Source organism: Trypanosoma rangeli (assembly GCF_003719475.1).
Source record: "Trypanosoma rangeli strain AM80 chromosome Unknown Tra_15.4_contig_00108, whole genome shotgun sequence".
NCBI classification, from domain to species: Eukaryota; Euglenozoa; class Kinetoplastea; order Trypanosomatida; family Trypanosomatidae; genus Trypanosoma; species Trypanosoma rangeli.
Genome location: NW_021705854.1, coordinates 14467 through 33499, shown reverse-complemented (window position 1 = coordinate 33499; position 19033 = coordinate 14467). Strand labels below are relative to the sequence as shown.

Genomic DNA, 19033 nt, shown 5'->3' with positions numbered 1-19033 from the left:
ATATATATATATATATATATATATATATATATATATATATAGGCAAATTGGCACAGCAAGCACAACGCTGTCGCCCCTCTAGTCTTCCCTCGGCTGCAGCGGCGGCGGCGGCGGCGGCGGGGTAGATGGTTACGTTGTGTGTGCTACATGTCCGTCCTGCAGCGAAGAGGCGTATGTTCGCGGAAGCGTAAACACCGGGAACACGTTTCCCACGGGTGAGATCTCAAAGGTGGGAGAGTAGCCGCAGTACCGCAGCACCTGGTAGCGAATGGAGAGCTGGACCTGTACCCCAGCCAGGGCCCCGAGGCGGGCGTCCTCCAGCGGGTACTTCTCGGCGTTGTCAAGCTGCCACTCCGCCGCCGCCGTCCTGCTTTTCAGCAAGGTGTCCAGCAGGGTCACTTCGTTCACGACGTACTGGTCTGTGCTATAGCGGGCGACGCAGGCGACGTACACTGCCTTTGTGTTCCAGTCCCATAAAGGGGAAAAGTCAGCCCTGAGCGTGAAACGAAAAAATACGTAGTCTTGCAGTGGTGGTGGTGACACCTCCTGCGCATAGAGGACCGGCATCCGCATCCGCATCAGCGGCGAAGTGGAAACGTTGAAGGCGGTGACGACGGGCTGGGACTGCGTGTGGCCAAACGGGACAAGGCTGCTGACCACCACGAGCAGCACTCCCGCCAAGCCCACCGTCACTGATACTGTCAAAATCTCCAGCAGACGCTGCGGGCAGCTGTACATCCTTGCGTCTCCGCCTTGCGTATTCCCACGCAACAGAGTACTGCCTAGCCCTTGCTTCCCCGATCCAAGCCCTATGCACCGTCTCCCCACTCCAAGTGCTTCCCTCTTCTAGCTGCTTCGCTTCCCCACCGGCGGCCGCTGTAGACTAAAAAGAGACAATAAGGCGAGGGGGAAAACATGTAAGACGTCGGCGGGCCGCCCACTATGAGGGCCAACACGACACATGCAGACTTAGCATAAACTACAGCGTTGTCGTCGGCAAAACAACAATAACAAAAAATGGAGGTATTAGACACCACCACGCCGAAGACGCTCCTTCTGAAGAGAATTGAAAGCACAACGCAGCTCTTCGTACTGAGCCTTTAGCTGCTCATGCGCCGCGGCAGTCACCTGTGTACCACCAATAAGCCCTGCTGATGCCGCATCGTCCCCGTTGGTGTTGGTGGTGGTGGTGGTGTTGTTGGTGGTGGTAGTGGTGGTGGTGGCGTCACCGAGCATGGCACCCGAGGGCGCAAAGCGGAGTGATTCATACGCCATCCGCTCCTTTTCCATCAACGCCTGAAGCATTTTGAGCCGCTTCTTCAGCGCCCGGTTCTCCTGCAAAACGAGATCTGCCATCATTGCGGCCCCGCCGTCTTCCTCCTCGTCGTCACCGCCTTCGTGGGGTTTGCTTCCCCGCTTTGCCTGCCTTCCATTTCGCCGCTTCGGTTCCTCCTGCAGCTGCTTGATGGTTTCGTAGCACCTGCTGAGCCGGTTGCCATCTTCCTCGTGTTGCTGCTCCACGAAGCACACGGCGGCGTGCGCCCGGCGGAGAACCTCCGCCACACGGGACTGCCACGCACTCCCATGACCCTGCGCAGTCGGCGGCATTGGGGCCACTGTCCGCAGCCAGTGCAGGACGAGAGCAGTGTCGTCGTTCCTCCCGTGGAGCTTATCGCCGGAGCTAGGGCTGGCAGGACTCCTACTACTAGTCCTACTACTACTACCACCGCAGTGGCGACTGTCATCATGGTTCCCACAACGGATCAGTCGAACTCGAAGCTCCTCGTTTTCCATCCGCAAGCGGTTGATCTCGATTGCTGCGTCGGCCCCCGCAAGAGCCACTGCCGTGTCCGCGTCAAGCCTCTCTTCCCTCAGATGGCAGGGGTTGTTCGTGCGTCGTTCACGATGCTTCGGTGCCTCTTCCCCTCGTCCTTTTGGCGGCTCCCCACCCTCCCACGCTTCCCATTCCTGCAGCTGCATCCTCGCCGCATGTAGCCTTTGCTGCAGCCCCGCCAGCTCCTCCTTGTAGGCGTCGATGAGGAGGTTGTCGTTCTCCGTCTTCGTCAGCACTGTCTGCAGATACTCGCGAAGGGTTCGGTTATCCGCCTCCAAATTGACGTGACGCGCCTGCGCCGCCTCAGCCCGTCGCTTCTGCGTCTCCAGCTCCGCCGTGCGCTTGTAAAGCTCATCCTGCACCTCCCGCAGCTGCAGAAAACGGCGCCCTTGAAGCTCCGCCACACGTTCACGGGCCACGTCATCCAAGTCGCGGTTACGTGACGTCAATGCGGTCGCAGTATCGGTGACTACCGACGCCCCGCCTGCTCGTCCTCGCACAAGCGCCGCCGCCGAAGCAGCAACAGCAGCACCACCGTTGCCGACTCCACTACTATCATCATCCGAGTTCGCTGACGCACTCACGGTAGCCGCCGTTGCTGCCAGAGTTCGCTCTAATTCCTTCACTTTGCCTTTTAGAAGCACGATTTGCTGCGCTCGCCCCCGCCAGCCCCCGCCAGTCTCTGCTGTGCTTTTCAGCAGTGTCTCTAACTCCTGTGGGGTGCCACCAATCTCTTGCAGCAGCAGCTTACGCAGGCGCTGCGACTCCTTCTTGTGCTCCTCCGTCTGCAGTTTACTTTCGTTCAGTTGTATGTACGCCCGCTCGAGGCGCTCCTTAAGCGCAGCCATCGTACTTTGCTGCTCCTCACCTTGTTCACTGCCACCTGCCTGCCGCACACGCCTCTTTGAGGTTTCACCGTCTCTGCCGCTATTTACATCCTGCATCTTCGCCTGCAGCGCCGCAAGCTCAGCTGCGAGTCGACGGCTATGCGTTTTTTCCGCCTCCAGCTGCACCCCCAGCTGCCGGGCTCGCCGTAGCTGGTTCAGGTAGCGCCCCTCCAGCGCATCCTTGTCAAACCCGCCCTCCGCAAAAAGTGCACTGAGCTGGGCGATGTCCTCCTTGTGGGGACCACCGCCGCTGTTGCTGCTCACGACACTATTGGGCATCCTCCTACAGGCATAGATGGAAGCGCTCCAACGCAGGCAACAAAAGTAGAACAACATCAGCAACAACAGAGAAATAAAAAAAAAAGGAAAAAAAAAAGAGAGAGGTGGAGACATGACCCGCCTCAGTTGTATTCGCCCAAGGTTCCTCCCACTGACGGTACAACATGCAGGAAAAATATACCTCCAGACCACATCCTTTTCGTTGTAACACCAATGCAAAGTCTTGAACATCATGAAATTACCGTATATATATATACGCTTTGCTCTTGTGTGAGTAAACCATTCTCTTTCCGTTCCACGCCACTCTACACCCACCCACACACACTTAAAAGCAGCATCCAGGCGACGCATTAGATGGGGTTTGGACAACACCGAATGAAACTCTTCTGCGCTTCTCGACGAAACACGTCACTACTGCTTGTCTCCACCGTGTCCTCGGCGCTAAAGTGGAACAGCGCCGGCGCTGACACGCGGCTGCGCCACCATTCCTCCACCAGGTAGACGATTGTGTGTTCCACCCACCACAGTTGCTGCGCCACGGGAAGGCCACCGTCGGGGGTGGTGGCGAGGCAGAGCGGCTCGCCAGAGCAGGGCAGCACACTAACCAACGAGCCAAACATCACCTCCGCGCCGCTGCGCACAGCCACCACCGCCCGTTTGGCCCGCCACTCCAGCTCCTGCTGCAACTCCAGAAGAGACATCGGCCGAGGAAGTGCATCCTTGTCGTGCGCTGCGACTGACGACCAGAACGACGAGGGTGCCGCATTGAAGTCCGCCTCCTCCTGCGATGAAGGGCGTGGCAAGGTGGAGCGGCGGGCCTCGCGATACGCCTCCGCTGCCGCCTGCACAGTCTCGAGGCAGTCCAGGTGTTTCTCCCACGCCCCAACGCGCTGCAACTCAGAAAACAACGTGTTCTGCGGTGGAAGCAGCGACACAAGCGACTCACAGAGTTGCCGCGGACATCCTGCGTCATAGTCATGCAGTAGAATATCAACCGCGCGTGCAACCGCCCCAAAGGATTCATCCACAAGCTTTAGAGCCACCTGCGAGAGCGTCCGTTGGGGAGCTTGACAACTCCCATTCTCCGCCGGCAGACACCCCACAGCTGCTCCCAATCCCTCCTCTTTTGGGGCACCAACCGCAACGCGTAAACGGGCCGTCGTCACAAACAATGCAAACAACTCACCCTGGGCATCCGTCGGCAGCTGAACCCCACTCCGCATGACAAGTGCCTGCAACAGCATGACAAGGTAGCATTGCACTTCACGTAGCTCGTGGAGGGTGCTATCCTCATGCACGTAGGGTGTCTCTGCAAAGTCGCTCAAATGTCCTTCTTCCGCCGCCACGGATGAGGCAGTATCCCGTTGCCACGCCATCGCCAGACGACCATCCATACGAAGGTTGGCTTGCCGCAGCATCACCGTATTCGCCAACTGACACCCCTCCATAAAGACAGCAATACAAAAAAGGGTTGTCGCCTTCCCATTACCATGGCTGCTAGTGCTCTTGGTGCTGCTGGTAACCGCAGCAACCGCGGTGGCGACGGCGGCAGTGGTGGCGGAGGAGGACAAGAAGAGGCCTGAAGAGACTCGCAAGGAGGCTTTTTTCAGAAACTGAGGGTACTTCAACATGAGATGCGTGAGTCCCACAGCACATGGTGTGGCCGGTAGCGCTCGAAGTGAGCGGAGACACCATTGTCCTAGTGCAACTACGGTGTGCCGGCCAAGCGCCCCTGCGCAAAGGACCATGCAAGTCATAACAATGGAGTTGGGCAGTGTCACCACGGGAGGCACCTTTTCAGGGAACAGCCACCGCAACGGGAGAGCGCCCTCAACGTCGGTACCACTGGATTGCTGCAGTGAGGCTGCTCGCCCCATCAAGGCGACAGAGAGTCCTACATCAGAAGGCATACAGCTCCCAGCTTCAACGGACACGGATGATCTTCGACTTTGCGAAGACGGGTGTGAATCCTCGTGGCGTAGATGTGGCTCCTGCTCTGGCAGGGGCGGGGAGGCTGCAGCCTCCCCGGAACATCTCTCTGTAGAAGTGTGCGAGTACTGCGGCAAACTTCCCACCACCGCTGTGACATCAATACTACTGCCTGATTCACTCGAGACGGAGAGCCGCTCTGCTGGTTGACTCACCGCACCGAGTTCCGCCTCTGCCCGCACAGCAGCATGTAAACTGTGTTGGGTCACCAAACAATAGGCGAGGGCCACGGTAGGCTTCCACAGCGGTGGAAGCTTGGCCAAGTCCAGTGCACGGCGGTGTAGCACAGTCCTAAGCGCGCCGGGATGCAGGAGCTGACTAGCGATGAGAGCGCCACTGAGGTCCAACACCCACACAGGGTCCTCAATCACCTCAAGGAGGGCGACTGCCGTGTTTGCAAGGCGCTGCGTAGCGCGTAGCGTCATGGCGTGGCACACTTGCTCCTCCTTGTCGTTATTGCCAACGTCTACGGAGGCACCGCTCCCTTGCTTAAAGAACCTTGACACAAATATTGGAGCCGATAGCTCTATTAAACGCATAACGACACACCTGGCTGCAAGGCCAAAGGGGCTCTCATGCACGCTCTCCTTCAACAAGGCCTCTAGGAGCAGAGGCATAAACGGCGGGTATAACTCACTAACACGTGACACGCCTGCGGCTGTGCGTAGTTCCTGTGGAATAAGTCGCATACATTGCTGAAGATCCATACTATACCCGACATCACTACTTCTGCTCTCGCTCCCACCACTCCCACTGCTCATACCAATAGCATGGCCTCCGGAGGCAAAAAAGGGCTCTGCAAGCTCCGATAAGAGCTGCGCGATGCTTACCTCCTGGTGAAAGGGTGGCGTCTGACGCAGCTCATACACATGAGAGTGTGCAGCTTTGGATGCTTTCTTCGGTGCAGCGACACTGCTCTCTGCCTTTCCCTTGTGTATTGGCGAGCTAGCAGACACTGAGGAGGCCTCCACATCGTCGCTACAGCAGCCACTGCTGCTGCTGCTACTGCTAGTACTACTAGTGCTGCTGCCGCCGCTGTTGCTGGTGGTAGTGGTGGTGGTGTGTTTACTGCTGAATAAGATGGTACTTATTCCCGTCTGGCTCTTCGGGCCTGGCTCTCTGACGCGTTGGGAGACAACCATGTCTTCGAGGGCCGCAAAGTGTTTGTGCATGTTGACGTGTTGTGAACCCCCTGAGTTGACATCCTTCGACACCGCCGATGTACCACCAGCCCCCGGCGTTGTGCGGCTCCCACCGCCCTTCTGCCGCGATAAGGATTTGCCGCTACCCTGCTTCATGTACGTCTTCACCGGCTCTATCGTCTTTGTCTTCGTTGAGGCGGTGGCAGACACCGCGGGGGAACTCTCCAGGTTTGAGAAAGGCAGCACAAGGGCGCTGAGAATCCCGTGCAGAAGGAGCGGGAACTCCTGCGGGGTCTCCGTCTCTGCCGTCATGCCTGCCTCAGGGCGAGTTGTCGATGTGCCGGCGACGACGGTCGTGACTGCAGTTACACCAAGACGGCCATGCTGCGCTCGTCGGTGGTGCTGATGCGCCCCGCGGCGCTGCACCTCAATTGTGTAGCGCAGCAGCCTGTCTGGCGGGATCGACAGGGCTGCCGCGAGGAGGTACAGCCGCCGTGACACCGCTGAGGAGTGGGCGAAGAGGGAAATACAACCGTCGCGCCCCGCCTCGTCTGGCGCACTCCACATATGACAGCGATGGGCCAAGCAAAGGGATCGGAGAAACCACCCACCCACCAAAAGAGTCGCCCCGGAGCTGTGGCAGCGAGTGGCGGAATGAATAAAAAAAAACGTGGACAGACAACGAGGGGTACCTGCTGGTTTATCCCGCTGCGGCAAAAGCCAAATAATAATAATAAAAAACTTCCCCTCCCCTCCTCCCCCCGCTGTGCCTACACGCCCAGGTCCCGCCCCGCCTCTCCACGTATGCAAGCAAACAAGATAAGTATATCTATCTATGGCTTCCTTTTGAGGTACGCGTGAATATTGACAGCCCGCGAGGTGCTGCGGCAGAAAAGAGAAAGAGAGAAACGCAAAGAGGCAACCACAGTTTGTTGTTTTTTGTTGTTCCTTCCTTCGTTCCTGGTTGGTGGGCCACGCTCTGGTGGAGTCACCCTTCTTCACCCCATCACTCACCGCCGCACGTGCGCCGAGAGCAGGCAAAGAGACAAAGACCACCAACGAGGAGAGGGGCCAGGCAGAGAGGCCGCGGCTGCCTACCCATACCCACACCCCTTCCTCCTTTTTTTTTGCGTGTGTCTTGTCTCTTCGCTTCCACTCCCTTGCAGCTCCGTGCTTTGGCTGCCGTCAACGCGGCTCCATCTTTGTTTGTACATTCACCGTAACCACCGGCGATAAGTCGCATATACATACATGCGTGCATGTCCGAAAGACACACAAAACACACACCGCGCACACGCAAAGAGGGTAAACAAGAAAACGATGGGGTGACGGCGGCAAGAAAAAAACAACAAACACACACAGATACCATACCAAGAGTAACGTAGGTAAGAGGGACGGGGACGAACAGATGGATACATAGAACCACCATATATATATATATATATATATTGGGCAAAACACGTGGGGAGTAGAGAGGGAAAGAAAGCGGTGTGTTTCACTCAGTGGCGCCTACAGGGAGCAACACCACCGCCCCCTTGCAACTCCCCCCTCGCCAGGAAAGCACTACCGCTAGCAATAATGCCTCCCCTATCCGCAGTGCTGTACACGTAATCCCCTCCCCACTCCCCCTTTTCTCTCTCTCTTCTTCTCTCCCTCCTTTTTTCCTCCGTTTTTTTTCCCCACCGTACACACTGTACGCATGGGCACATACACATATGGTATGCAATGTATAATGGACCGAGAGCAAAGATGTGTCTGTCTGTCTGTCTGTGGAAGCAGACGAGCATACATAGTTTTTTTTTTCCCCCTCCTTTTCCTTTTTTATTTTCTCTTAAATTTATACATTCCATTCTTTCCTTCCTTCCTCCCTTCCTCCCTTGCAGGTTTCCCTCCCACACCCCCCCCCCGCTGCGCCGGAGCTGGAGGCCGCGCACGCCAACAACAGTAACATCAACCCTCCTTTTGTTCCTTCACCCACCACAATCCAGGAACAACGCAGAGAGAAAAGCAACAACAACGTCAACACAATCCGTCCCCGCCGCAGAAGGCCATGCAGCCACAAAAAAAAAACACAGCAGAAACACGCAAAAAAGGCAATGACAGGTGCCTCTCCTCCGTTTCCCGTTTCAATTGCCAGGTCGGAAAAGAACAACAACAAGACGCTCTCAGGTTATGGGCTCTCCTCCTTGGAACTCTGCTGCAGCTGCTTCTTCGCCTTCTTGCGCTCCCGCTCCACGGTGGCGATGGACATCATCTTCAGTTCGTGCCTGTCATGGATTTCATTCTCTGGGAAGTCGTCGAAGGCACCACGGCCCGAAGACACACCAATCCGCTTCCGAACACCAAACACGGCATCCCCCCCTCCCTCTGATATGCGGCGGTCCTTCTCCAGGCTCCCTGACACCTGCCCCGGGCCATTGACATCAGCCATGTCATCGGAGATGTCATCGACATTGTGACTGTCGTCATGAGGGGCATGCGGCTCCAATCGCACGCGAATGTTTGACTGGGGCATGGCCCCGTGCCAATGAGCCAAGAGCTTCGTGGTCGTCTCAACCTCTCCCTCCCGTATCTCTGTGAGCATCGACTGCAGCCTCGACCCACAGGAGCGCAGCAGCTCCACTATGGCCTCACCACGCGTGGCACATGACGTGGGCGCGGGCATAAGCGCAGATGTAATTGAGGAACGTGAAAACGACGCTGTTACCGGTGCTGTGCTCTCAGCCATATCCCCGGCGGCAATTTTTCCGGCAAGGTGATGCACCCCAGCGTCGACGTCCAGCAGCATCTTCCCCAGGGAATCCTGTATTTGCTGTGCCGCCTCTAGTTCGATCTGACGATCGGAGAGGTGGGAGTCAAACTCCTCAAGCACGCGGCGACGCATCCTCGCACGCTGCTCAACCTTGCTTGCCAATGAGGCGTCTCCTGCTTCCGTCGAGCCACCCTTAGCAAAGACCTCATCGTCTATGCCAGCGTCCCCCGGCTGCTGCTGCTGCAACAACGCCGTGGAGACCCCACCATTCTGCTGCTGAAGCTTTTCCCACTCTTCCTCCAGTTTCTTCCGCTCATTCTTTAAAAGCACGTCCATCGACTCCGCCTCCCTCACGGTGACCAGCAGTTGCGCATTGGCGTCCCGGCGTTCCTTTAGCTTTGAAATGACATCGGTGACGTTACTGCTCATTGTGAGCTCCTTCAGACGGTTGTACAGTTCGCGCTGCCGCATCTGCTGCTCTAGTTCCTCTGGCCGGAGTTGCTTCTGCGCGTTCATACGACTCTTCTTCTTTTGCGTATTACTAAGCGCCAGTCGTGCGCGCAGGCGACGCTCATTCCCCTTCTCAATCTTTTCATGCAGCATGCGTGAGTGCCTCTCCAAATGCTCCCGCTTTGACGTCACAAATGCGCGTCGTTCGGTGATGTCCTTCTTGTGTGCTCGTCGCTCCCGTGTGAGGTGCAACTGCAGCCGCTGCACCTCCGCCTTTGCCGCGTCTCTGCCCTTCGTGGCCTCACTCGCCACACTATTCAACTCGGCCAGATCCTTCTCCTTGCACTGCAGCGTCTTTTCCATGGCGGCAAGCTGGGTGTCAAACCCAGACTGCTCCTGCTGCAACCGCTCCAGAAGGGTCTCGTACGTGCGACGGATGGCGTTCACCTCGTTGTGTTTGATGAGGCACTTGTCAAGGCGGTTCTCCAGGGCGCGGATCTTCTGCCCCACGGCGGAGTTCTCATCCACGATTGGGCCACCCTCCTTCATGATGAAGCTGGTCTCCTCTATCGTGCGCGCAATCTCCCGTGCCAGCTCCTCCTTCTTGCCCGTCACGCTGTTCAGGCTACGCTTCAGCACACAAAGTTTGTTGTGCAGCTGCTCCTCCTCCCTACGGAAGTACTCCTCACTCGTAACCCGGCGCTGGCCGCGAGCGACCTGCCGCACTGCGAGCTGCAGCTGGGCATTCTCCAGGCGCAGGGTCGTCAGCACCTCCTTGTTGCGGCGGATCTCCCCGTGCACCAGGTCCAGCTGCGACCGCTGCCCCACGTCAATCACGGACTGCTTCTTTTTCAGTACCATCGGGTCCTCATCGAGCATCTTTTCTGCCCTCCTCTCTCGTGGGGACCGCTCCGACGCAGACACACACACACCGAGACACGCAGACGAGCAACACCGCGTTACAACTCACCGTTCCGCCTGCTGCGTGAGCTCAGGGAACAAGACAGCCACCCACACGTACGCACGTATTCGCCGCCGTTGCCTTCGCGTTCCTACGTCGCACAGCCCTCGACCTTGCCCCCTTTCTTCTCGCGACCCGAGAAGCGCAAAAAGAGACAAAAAGAGAGAATGGAGGCAGGGAGCCATGAGAGATACCATCGTGGGGGTGGGTGGGTGGGTGGGAAAATACAGAACAGCAGCAGCGCACACAGACACACGCACCAAGTAAGGTGAGCCGCACAACACAACCACAAATCACAGCCGCCAGGAATGGATGGATGTGGGTGGTAGCCGCTGTTTACATCAATGCAGTGAATACCCAGTGCAGTATCCCTCGCACCACGGCGGCGGGGTAACAAAAAGAAACAAACAAATGAGTAAAAAAAAAAAAACAGAGGGTTAACAACAACAAGAAGGATGACTCGAGAAAACAAGCAGAACACCGACAATGTTGTTGTTGGTTTTTCGCTTCTCTTTCCGTCACCACCACACGCCCCCATGCAGCCTTGAAGGGCAACGACATATATATATATATCAAAAGAGAGAGGATACCTGAGGGTGAGGGCCAAACAGGCGCACATACATGTTGCCCGGCATTCAGCATAATGAAGAGAAAAAAAGAGACAAAGCAAGCAAAAAAGAAAACAAAGAATCTGGGCGTCCAGCAAAGACGGCATAGTCGTTCCATTTTGTTCGCCCTGTCCAAGTGCAGCGTGGCGTCGTGCATGCGACACGAGCAACAAAATTGTGGAAAGGAACCGGGAGAAGTAGAGAAATAACAACCCATGAAGAGACAAAGTGAGTAAATAAAAAAGTGCATGCAACAGTAAATATGACTTGTTTTACTTTTTTCTTTTCTTCTCTTCTTCTGCAGGCGTGTTACCACGGCAATTGAACCCACACCGCAATGAGTGTCTCCCATGCAAAGTACAGGGCATCGAAACCGTTGCCGTTGTCGAGTGGCAAATCACCGGCGTCTCCCGCCGCCTCAATGAACAGCGGGGCTTTCTCTCGCAGCGGAGCCCCGCCATCTCCCACTACCACCGGCGCAGGGGTCGTACAGGTCCCTGCAGCACTGCCACAGGCGCCTTGCAGGGGGGTGGGGTGAGCGTTAAAGAGGGCATACGGGGGAACGGCGTCGCCGCTTTTGGGCATGAGCAGCAGACACAGCAAGTAGGCAAGAAAAACCATGTTCATCAGCCACAGCCCCCACCCGGGTCCGCACATCTGCCACCAAATGGCAAGATTCACCACACACACCTCCCGCACTTTTGCCACAAAGGCAAGCACGTAGCTGAGCTTCGGTGTGTACCAACGGCGAATGGAGGCCTCTCGCCGAGCCGCGCTCACGGCGACATGCACCACGCTGTCGTACCACGCCTTTGCCAGGTTCTTTACCGGCGACGCTACCGTAACCCAGAATTCCTGCCAGGCTCGCCACCACTTCATGATCAGTGATGTCCCCTCCACCGCAGCGGGGAGCACAGGGGCGCTGCCAAACTCCCAGGAGGCAACGTGCGTGACGAGGAGAAAGGGCCCCACAAAGACCATTTTTAGCGTCAGAAAGAGTAGTCGGATGAAGGAACCAACAATGAAGATGACAGACCACAGCACCTCAAACAACAGGGCAAAGGGTGTTTGCAGGAATCCGGCAAGAAGGCGTAGGGGGTACAGGGTTACTTCCAGGATGTAAAATTGCGACATAAAACTTGTCAAGGAAGCAGCCACCGTAACACCAACCGAGATGATGTACGTTACCAACATGGATACACGGAACGTAAAGTGTTCGTCAATCCACTCTAGTAATGGGGCCAAGGTGGTGGACACAAACGTTTTCATCTGTGGTAAATGCTTGTAGAGATCGTACAACCCCACAAAGAGAGAGATAAGAGGCCAGATGTTTACCAGTCCCACAAAAATGAGACGAAATACGCGGCGGTACGGCAACCCAGTTGAGGCGAGAAAGATTGTCCAAGCCGGCATCCCTGTTTCGTACATGGAAAGCATGCGACGCTGCTCTTTAAGGGACACCGTGTAAGGATGGGTTCCAGGCTCTGGCATCAAAACCTCCCGCAAAACCGCATTGAAGCTTGGATCCTCCGAGTACACGGTTACAATGGTATCAAAATGAGCCGTGGTAAGCGTAGGCAACAGACGGGGGCGAATCCTGGGCTCACCAACGGGGGCACGGCTTTGAGCAGATGTTGCGTGTGAAGCCAACGGGGTAAAGATGCCTCGGTGACTGGGGTAATGCAAGTCCATATGGGATGCATCGTTCCACACGGCAGCGGCGTTTAGAGGAAGTGAATTTCGTTTTAACTGGCAGTATTGCTGCTGACACCCGAGCTGTTGGATGTCCGCAGGCAGCCGCAAAGGTTCCGGTGAGCGGGGGCACATCACCTGGGCCTCGTTCCAAGAAGTCCGCTTCTTCGTTTCTTCGTCGGTGGTTGCGGCACTTTCGTCCATAATTGTAGTGAAAAGTGATTCTATCACCTCTTCCCTGCACGTCGTCGTCGGCGTTTCTTCACCCATGCTCACCCCACTAGTTTGTGGCCTCGGGGTTGTCGCTCCCATCGTTGCCTGCACCACGCTAGTTCCCCCGTAGACGTGCTCAAAGCCGACAAAAGGACCGTCTCGACAGCTCCTGCAATGACCTCCTTTGTGGTGAAACGGCACTAGGTTCGTTATCCCGCGTCGTATTTGCTCCTCCATCAGGCAAAGATCGTCCAAGCAGTCGTAGTACGCAAATGCCTCCTCTATGGTGGCGAAGTAATAGGCGTACACCGCCTTCGCCTCAATGGCGAACCTACTACATGAGAGGCGTGGGCCGTAGTCTGTCGCGGTGACATCCTCGTGTCTCACCTCAATAACTTCCACTCCCACAGTTTTTGCTGCACCACCATTGCCACTGCCGCTGTGCGTGGTGCTGGCTTGCCCTGGTTCCTGCCTCTCCTCGCGTCCGTGTCGCGGCGGCTCTAAAGTAGGGCTGGAGAGGTCCTCGTCCTGCACCAGCAGCGGTGAGAGTGAGGTGCTTTTTCTCGACTTCGTTAAAACAGCCCCTGCGGAGCCAAACGGTGGCCTCTTGAACAACTTTCCCTTATTGTAGGCAAAGGCCGGGGGTGGGCCGTAAATTTGGTCACGAAATTTTTGCCACCGTCCCACGGAAGCGTCTTCGGATTTTGGCTCCACAGGGAAAACAACAAAAACGAAGCGATCCCGTGGTTGGGCATTATGAAGCCACCGCACCTGATGCCCAACAACCTCCCCATCCTGCAGACGGCGGTGGCTAAAGTAGTCCCACCCACCCGCCACCGTGCGCCAACCACCAAGCAACAAATAGTGCAGCAGAAGAGGTGGCTGACTGTCGATACCGTCAGGGTAAAATACACTCCAGTGCTTCGGAACAGGCATGACGTGGGTCTGACGTGAGCGGGCGTACAGCGGCGAAACAACAGGGTCGGATCTCTCATCAGCAGACATCTGGGACACAGATCGCCCACAAGATGGGGCTTGCGCCATGGATCCTCCTCCACCTGCCGGCCTTGCCATGAGAGGGAGAAGAAAGCCTGCCTCACGCTGCGAGCCTTCCAACGTTGTGGGGGAAAGTTCATGTATGCTCTGCAGAAGCGCCAACCGTTTTTCCTCCTTTGAAGGTTCCGTTTCCTTCGACCCCCTCCTGTCAGCAGCACGACTCACCCGCACCTCCGCCCCATCGCTCGCCACTGCAGAACGGGGGAATTCGGACTCCAGCTCCCCGCACTTCCAACCCATGAGGCGGTGAGAGTCCTTGTCGTCGTCCCCCTCCCCCCCGCCCAGGCTCTTGAAGGAAAAGGAGAGCTCGTCACGAAGGCCTATGACAGTCTCAGAGGAGGGGGGCGTCGATCCCGTCTGGTGGGCGTCCATACTACCCCAGGTCAAAATCGGACCTCCCTTGAACAAGTTCGGGCTACTACCACTGTACGCCGCGCCGCCTCCTTCGCAGCTCAATGGATCAGAGCGAAGTTCCTCCTTCACGCTGTCTGGTGGATGCGACGCCGTTGCCCCCCCCTTTCAGCTCAGGCATTATATATATATATATATATATATATATATATTGATAGCTATATGTGGATTTCACTGCACTTCTCCACTAGAAAGACCACAGTCGTTTACCCACGTGGTTGTCTGTCGGTTTTTTTTTTCACCTCGTTTCTCCTTCTGTCACTTTCACACTCGCCCAATTATTTCTCTGCTCGCGCTGCGTCTCTTGTCTCTTCTCACTTGCGCCGGTGTATCCTAGCAAAGAGGCACACCTATATCTGTATATATGTATACAATTATATATGCACGTGTAAGCAGGTGTGTACGCACAGTAATATGATATATATATATATATATATATATAAAAAGCTCTGTGTATGTGTGTGAGATAAACTTTGCGTGTCGCGGGGGGCAGATGGTTTGGATGGCGCCGCCGCACTTGTTCCTTCCCGCCGCGCTGTCAGACAGGAGGCGGGAGCACAGGAACTCCCGGTTGCGTTGCCCTCGCACCGACGCCCCCTACGCTACCTTTTCCGCCGCCGCCGCCACCCCCCGGTCCTCCTCCTGGAGTGCAGCTCTTGTTCAAGAAGAAAAAGAAAACGCAGAAGCAAAAAGAAAGAAGCCGTGATGGTTGCAGCCAGCCATTTCGTAAGACAGGCGGGAAAAGCACGCACCAGCAACTGACACGTCGCTCACAACGTACACACACCCACGCATGTGGGCGAGCCTAACCGTCTTGACAACACCACCCAAGGGCCTAGCGGAGCAAAAAAAAAAAAAAAACTACAACAACAACAACAACAACAAAAACAACAAAAAAAGAAAACCCCACACACTCTCATTCAACTAACCTACATAAAGATACATCATATATATATATATGCGTATTAGTTGGTGTACGGCGTTCGCCAACTCCCGGTAGTACACGGCCCTGCCACGACTTTTTGGCGCTGCAACCAGAACGTAGGCAGCGACAGCAACAGGAGGTCAACATCACATCATGCAGCTCAAATCCGGCACACGTAAAACCGGAGGAGAAAACAAAGTAACGTGAAAGGACGAAAAACATCCTCACTCCCCAATAAAATTACATGTGCTCATTACTTTTTTTTTTTTTTACTATCCTTCTCCTTCCTCCGTCGTGATGAGTACAACAACTTACCTCTCCACGGCGTGTTCCTTTGTGGGTGCCACTGGCGCCCATACGCGGTAGTGAAGCTCCAGCTGCTTCGGCACGTATACCACCACCGGCAGCCTGCTGTTGTAGCGGATGAACGGTCTAGCCGTCAGGGTGACAAATTGCTGTACCGACGGAGTTCCCGGCAGAACCCCCACCTCCGTACTCGTCGTCGAGCCCGCATTTACCACGTAGTAGGGGTAGCCCCAGCCGGATATGCGCATCTCCTGCACGTTTCCCTCAATGGAGTACACGTTGACGGGGTCTGTGTCCATGACACGCCCAGGGATAAGCTGCACCTTATAGTCATCTAGCTCCTTCTGTTCGCCCTTCTCGTCAAGGAAGATGACGTAGCGCCGCTGCTCGGGCGTGGGCTCCGGGTAGGGTACACCGTAGTCGGTAAGGCTATTTGACGTCGTAGACATGTGCTCCTCCTCGCAATGACTGGTGTGGTATGGCAGCGGAAATCAATGCAGCTTTTCCGCAGGGCACGTGAAGAGAAGGGGGGGTGGGGGGAAAAGGAGGGAAACGTAGACACATGCGGAAAGACGGGAGCCACGCACAAAGGGGGAAAACAAAGCCCAACAACAACGCAAAGAAAAGTAAAGAGACACAAAACACAAAACAAACGAACAGAGAAACAAAAGAGCTGGGACGACATACGACAAGGACGAAGCCACGCGTGTCTACAGGGGTTGATGCACAACGTCCCCCGCCTCCGCTTGTGGGCATGACGCTTGAGCTACCGCACCGCTGTCACGGAGTCCTTTTCTCCTCCGCCTCCTCTGCGGTGTCTTCCCCTTGCGAAGCAAAGGAGCCAAATTGTGTGTTCCACTCCACGTACCGCCTCACCTCGGAGGCGCCTACACTTGGACGGATGCGCCTCAACGCCTGAACAAAGTCTTTTCGTTGAATTGGCCGCAACTCACTGAGGGAGACATCGGTGAGGCGCATCGTGACCTCCCGCAGTGGTCCCATCGCCGCCTCACGGCACACCTGCTTGAGGTCGGCCCCCGAGTACCCTGCGGTGGAGGCTGAGACCTCCGCAATGTCCTTTTCATCTAACGCGTGGACGACACATCTCGCATTTTTCTCTGTGTTTCCCTCCTCTGCGGCATGCAGCTGCAGCTGCTGCTGTAGCTCCATCGTGTGAAGGAGTCGCTTGACAAGCTCGCTGCGTGCCGGGCCGTCGGGGAGCGGAATGTACAGTCGCTTTTCCATTCGGCGTCGCGCGGCCTCATCCAGCTCGTCAGGGCGATTGGTGGCGCCAATGAGGAGGACGCGGTCGCCACGGTCGGTCGCCACTCCATCAAGCTGCACGAGAAATTCCGTCTTGATGCGTCGCACGGAATCCATCTCACCCTCGCCCCGCACAGAGAGCAGGGAGTCAATCTCGTCAATAAATATGACGCTTGGCTGCTTCACCACAGCCACCGCAAAGAGGCACCGCACCAATTTTTCCCCGTCGCCCATCCACTTTGACATTAGCGAAGAGGCGCTGATGTTCAAAAACGTGCACTGCGCACGATTGGCGATGGCTCGAGCGATCATCGTCTTCCCAGTTCCTGGTGGACCAAACAGCAGTAGCCCGCGCGGAGGATCACGGAGGCCTACGAAAAGGTCAGGTCGGCGCAGCGGCCACACAATTGCCTCCTCCACGCTCCGCTTCGCATGTTCAAGGCCGGCAATGTCGTCCCAGCCCACGTTGGCGGCTCCCGCCCCATACTCCAATATTTCCATCGCCACCTGCGTCACAAGCTTTGGATCGAGGGGCCGCAAAATGGGCGGCACCGACCCATCTGCAAGAAGCAGCGATGCCGGAAACTCACCTTGGTCACTGTCACTGTCGTCACGGTTTCGTGCTGTGCCATGATCATCACGCGTCCCTCGCGTTGTAGATTCATGGGACCCCTTCGAAGCGTGCTTGTGAATGGAACTCAGTACATCGCCGACGGGCACAGTAGCAGCTACGCTGGTGGCCGCGTTCGCTCCATCACTCCTTGGAGGCGGTGTCTGCTGTCGCTGCTGCTGAAACGGAGGGGTGAAGCCGGAACGCCGCAGGCCAAGCGCAGGTGCCCGGCGTTGTAGTGAGAGACCCGAGGGCGCAGCTCTTCCAGCCCGCACATCCGCCACCAGCTGCTCACCCGCGGTGACGAAGCCACCGCTGCTCTGCCCGCCAACATTAGCAGTCGCCTCCACATTCTCATTCTCACGCTTTTTCGAAAACCCGGCGCAAATTCCACCACGCAGTTCTCTTGCATTTACGCCATGCTTGGCTCCTTCGGCAGCAGTGTTTTCGCAGCTCTCGGTCATCGGCCATCGTCCACGAGACGGACACGTTCTCTGTGCGACAGCGTATGACGGAGACGCAGTCGGTTGCGAGGCAAACGAGGGCTGCGAGTGCGGCGCGCCACCGCCAGCAGTAATTGACAGAGCCGCGGACGCTAAACCCGGCGCACGCGAAGGTGTGACGAGTGGCTGCGCCAAAGAGAGCTTCCCGTAGCCGTCGAGGTTAAGTTTCATTTGACCCTTGGCGTGAGGCTCAGCCGGAAAAGGAATATCACCCTCAACGGAGGCCCCGAGCTGTCGATGCGGGCCAGGCAGCTGTTGCTGAAAGCTGGTGTTGTTGACCGGGTTCCCCCAAGATGGGCTGGCCGTCGGCAGTGCTCGTTCGTTCTGTCGGGAGCGAAGCAGGCTGCCGTCGACTTTTAGTGTGAAGTGCAATCCCGTGTTCGGCTGCGACCCTTGCACGTCCACCTCCTCCTCCGCACCCGCACGTGGTCTCTTGGCCCCCACCGTGCCGTGAGGAATACGACGACGAGAGTCTGGCACGGCCCCCGCAGTGTTGTCGCCGTCGTCGACCACCGGCGGGGCACTGGCAGCAACCGCCGATCCATCCAACAGGACGGCCAAGAGCGCCGGAGACGACTCCCGCAGGTGGCGTATAGTTTTCTGCACATCAGGCGCCTGCCTTTCCAATGGCTGCCGGGCAGCCGTCAGCGGCGCCTCGTTGGAGGAGCAGTCGCCTGCCAACACGGAGACCGTGGCGCCAAGAGCCATGGTTCGGTTCATCCAGAGGAGCTGGACAACGTCCTCCGCATTGCTCATAGGTGCTGCCTGGACTGTTGCAGCGGGCCTGCCCTGGCATTCCGCCGCAGCCGCTTCTGCTGCCTCCTCAAAGGCGACAGCGCGTAGGTGGTCCTGCACGGCGTGGGCGATAAAGTGCGTCAGGCGCCGTTCTGCCGACATGCCATCTGCTGCCTTTTTTTCTCGCTGCTCGTGCAGTTGGGTGAAGTGATGCTCGCTCGATGCAACTGCGGCAAACGCGGCGTGCTGCAGCCGCTGCTGCATCTGTGACGACGGCAGTGCACCAAACTTCGACGGTGGCGCGGTGCGCTGCTCGTGAATGCCGCGCAGGCAGGCAAACATCGCCGCCACCCTCAACTCCACACGCCCTTGCTGTGTGGGCGTCCACAGACTACTTTCAGGAGGGAGGTCAAGAAG

The 19033-nt window shown here is 56.8% G+C and overlaps 7 protein-coding genes across 7 annotated transcripts, besides 15 other annotated features; all 7 read right to left on the bottom strand.

Moving 5' to 3' along the window:
* Positions 1-41: a microsatellite.
* A 49-nt stretch (positions 42-90) lies between these two features.
* Positions 91-120: a microsatellite.
* Positions 121-129: 9 nt separating this feature from the next.
* On the bottom strand, positions 130-738 carry TraAM80_03944 (peptide hydrolase; the record flags this gene model as incomplete). The annotated part of the gene is made up of 1 exon (XM_029380894.1): positions 130-738. One exon carries the CDS (start codon positions 736-738, stop codon positions 130-132), a length of 609 nt encoding a protein of 202 aa, XP_029239220.1.
* A 288-nt stretch (positions 739-1026) lies between these two features.
* TraAM80_03943 (putative coiled-coil domain-containing protein 13) lies at positions 1027-3000 on the bottom strand (the record flags this gene model as incomplete). Its single annotated transcript, XM_029380893.1, has 1 exon — positions 1027-3000. One exon carries the CDS (start codon positions 2998-3000, stop codon positions 1027-1029), a length of 1974 nt encoding a protein of 657 aa, XP_029239219.1.
* A 71-nt stretch (positions 3001-3071) lies between these two features.
* Positions 3072-3097: a microsatellite.
* A 253-nt stretch (positions 3098-3350) lies between these two features.
* On the bottom strand, positions 3351-6698 carry TraAM80_03942 (uncharacterized protein; the record flags this gene model as incomplete). The annotated part of the gene is made up of 1 exon (XM_029380892.1): positions 3351-6698. One exon carries the CDS (start codon positions 6696-6698, stop codon positions 3351-3353), a length of 3348 nt encoding a protein of 1115 aa, XP_029239218.1.
* An 860-nt stretch (positions 6699-7558) lies between these two features.
* Positions 7559-7580: a microsatellite.
* Positions 7581-7763: 183 nt separating this feature from the next.
* Positions 7764-7787: a microsatellite.
* Positions 7788-7975: 188 nt separating this feature from the next.
* Positions 7976-8010: a microsatellite.
* Positions 8011-8301: 291 nt separating this feature from the next.
* Positions 8302-10212, bottom strand: TraAM80_03941 (uncharacterized protein; the record flags this gene model as incomplete). Its single annotated transcript, XM_029380891.1, has 1 exon — positions 8302-10212. The coding sequence occupies one exon, from the start codon at positions 10210-10212 to the stop codon at positions 8302-8304; it is 1911 nt and encodes a 636-aa protein (XP_029239217.1).
* Positions 10213-10686: 474 nt separating this feature from the next.
* Positions 10687-10724: a microsatellite.
* A 444-nt stretch (positions 10725-11168) lies between these two features.
* Positions 11169-11202: a sequence feature (GA-rich).
* Positions 11203-11211: 9 nt separating this feature from the next.
* On the bottom strand, positions 11212-14235 carry TraAM80_03940 (uncharacterized protein; the record flags this gene model as incomplete). Its single annotated transcript, XM_029380890.1, has 1 exon — positions 11212-14235. The coding sequence occupies one exon, from the start codon at positions 14233-14235 to the stop codon at positions 11212-11214; it is 3024 nt and encodes a 1007-aa protein (XP_029239216.1).
* Positions 14236-14395: 160 nt separating this feature from the next.
* Positions 14396-14426: a microsatellite.
* Positions 14427-14686: 260 nt separating this feature from the next.
* Positions 14687-14716: a microsatellite.
* Positions 14717-15119: 403 nt separating this feature from the next.
* Positions 15120-15137: a microsatellite.
* Positions 15138-15168: a microsatellite.
* Positions 15169-15178: a microsatellite.
* Positions 15179-15204: 26 nt separating this feature from the next.
* Positions 15205-15234: a microsatellite.
* A 276-nt stretch (positions 15235-15510) lies between these two features.
* TraAM80_03939 (ecotin) lies at positions 15511-15954 on the bottom strand (the record flags this gene model as incomplete). Its single annotated transcript, XM_029380889.1, has 1 exon — positions 15511-15954. One exon carries the CDS (start codon positions 15952-15954, stop codon positions 15511-15513), a length of 444 nt encoding a protein of 147 aa, XP_029239215.1.
* A 146-nt stretch (positions 15955-16100) lies between these two features.
* Positions 16101-16175: a microsatellite.
* A 110-nt stretch (positions 16176-16285) lies between these two features.
* On the bottom strand, positions 16286-18958 carry TraAM80_03938 (putative katanin-like protein, putative,serine peptidase, Clan SJ, family S16; the record flags this gene model as incomplete). Its single annotated transcript, XM_029380888.1, has 1 exon — positions 16286-18958. One exon carries the CDS (start codon positions 18956-18958, stop codon positions 16286-16288), a length of 2673 nt encoding a protein of 890 aa, XP_029239214.1.
* Between the last annotated feature and the right edge of the window lie 75 nt (positions 18959-19033).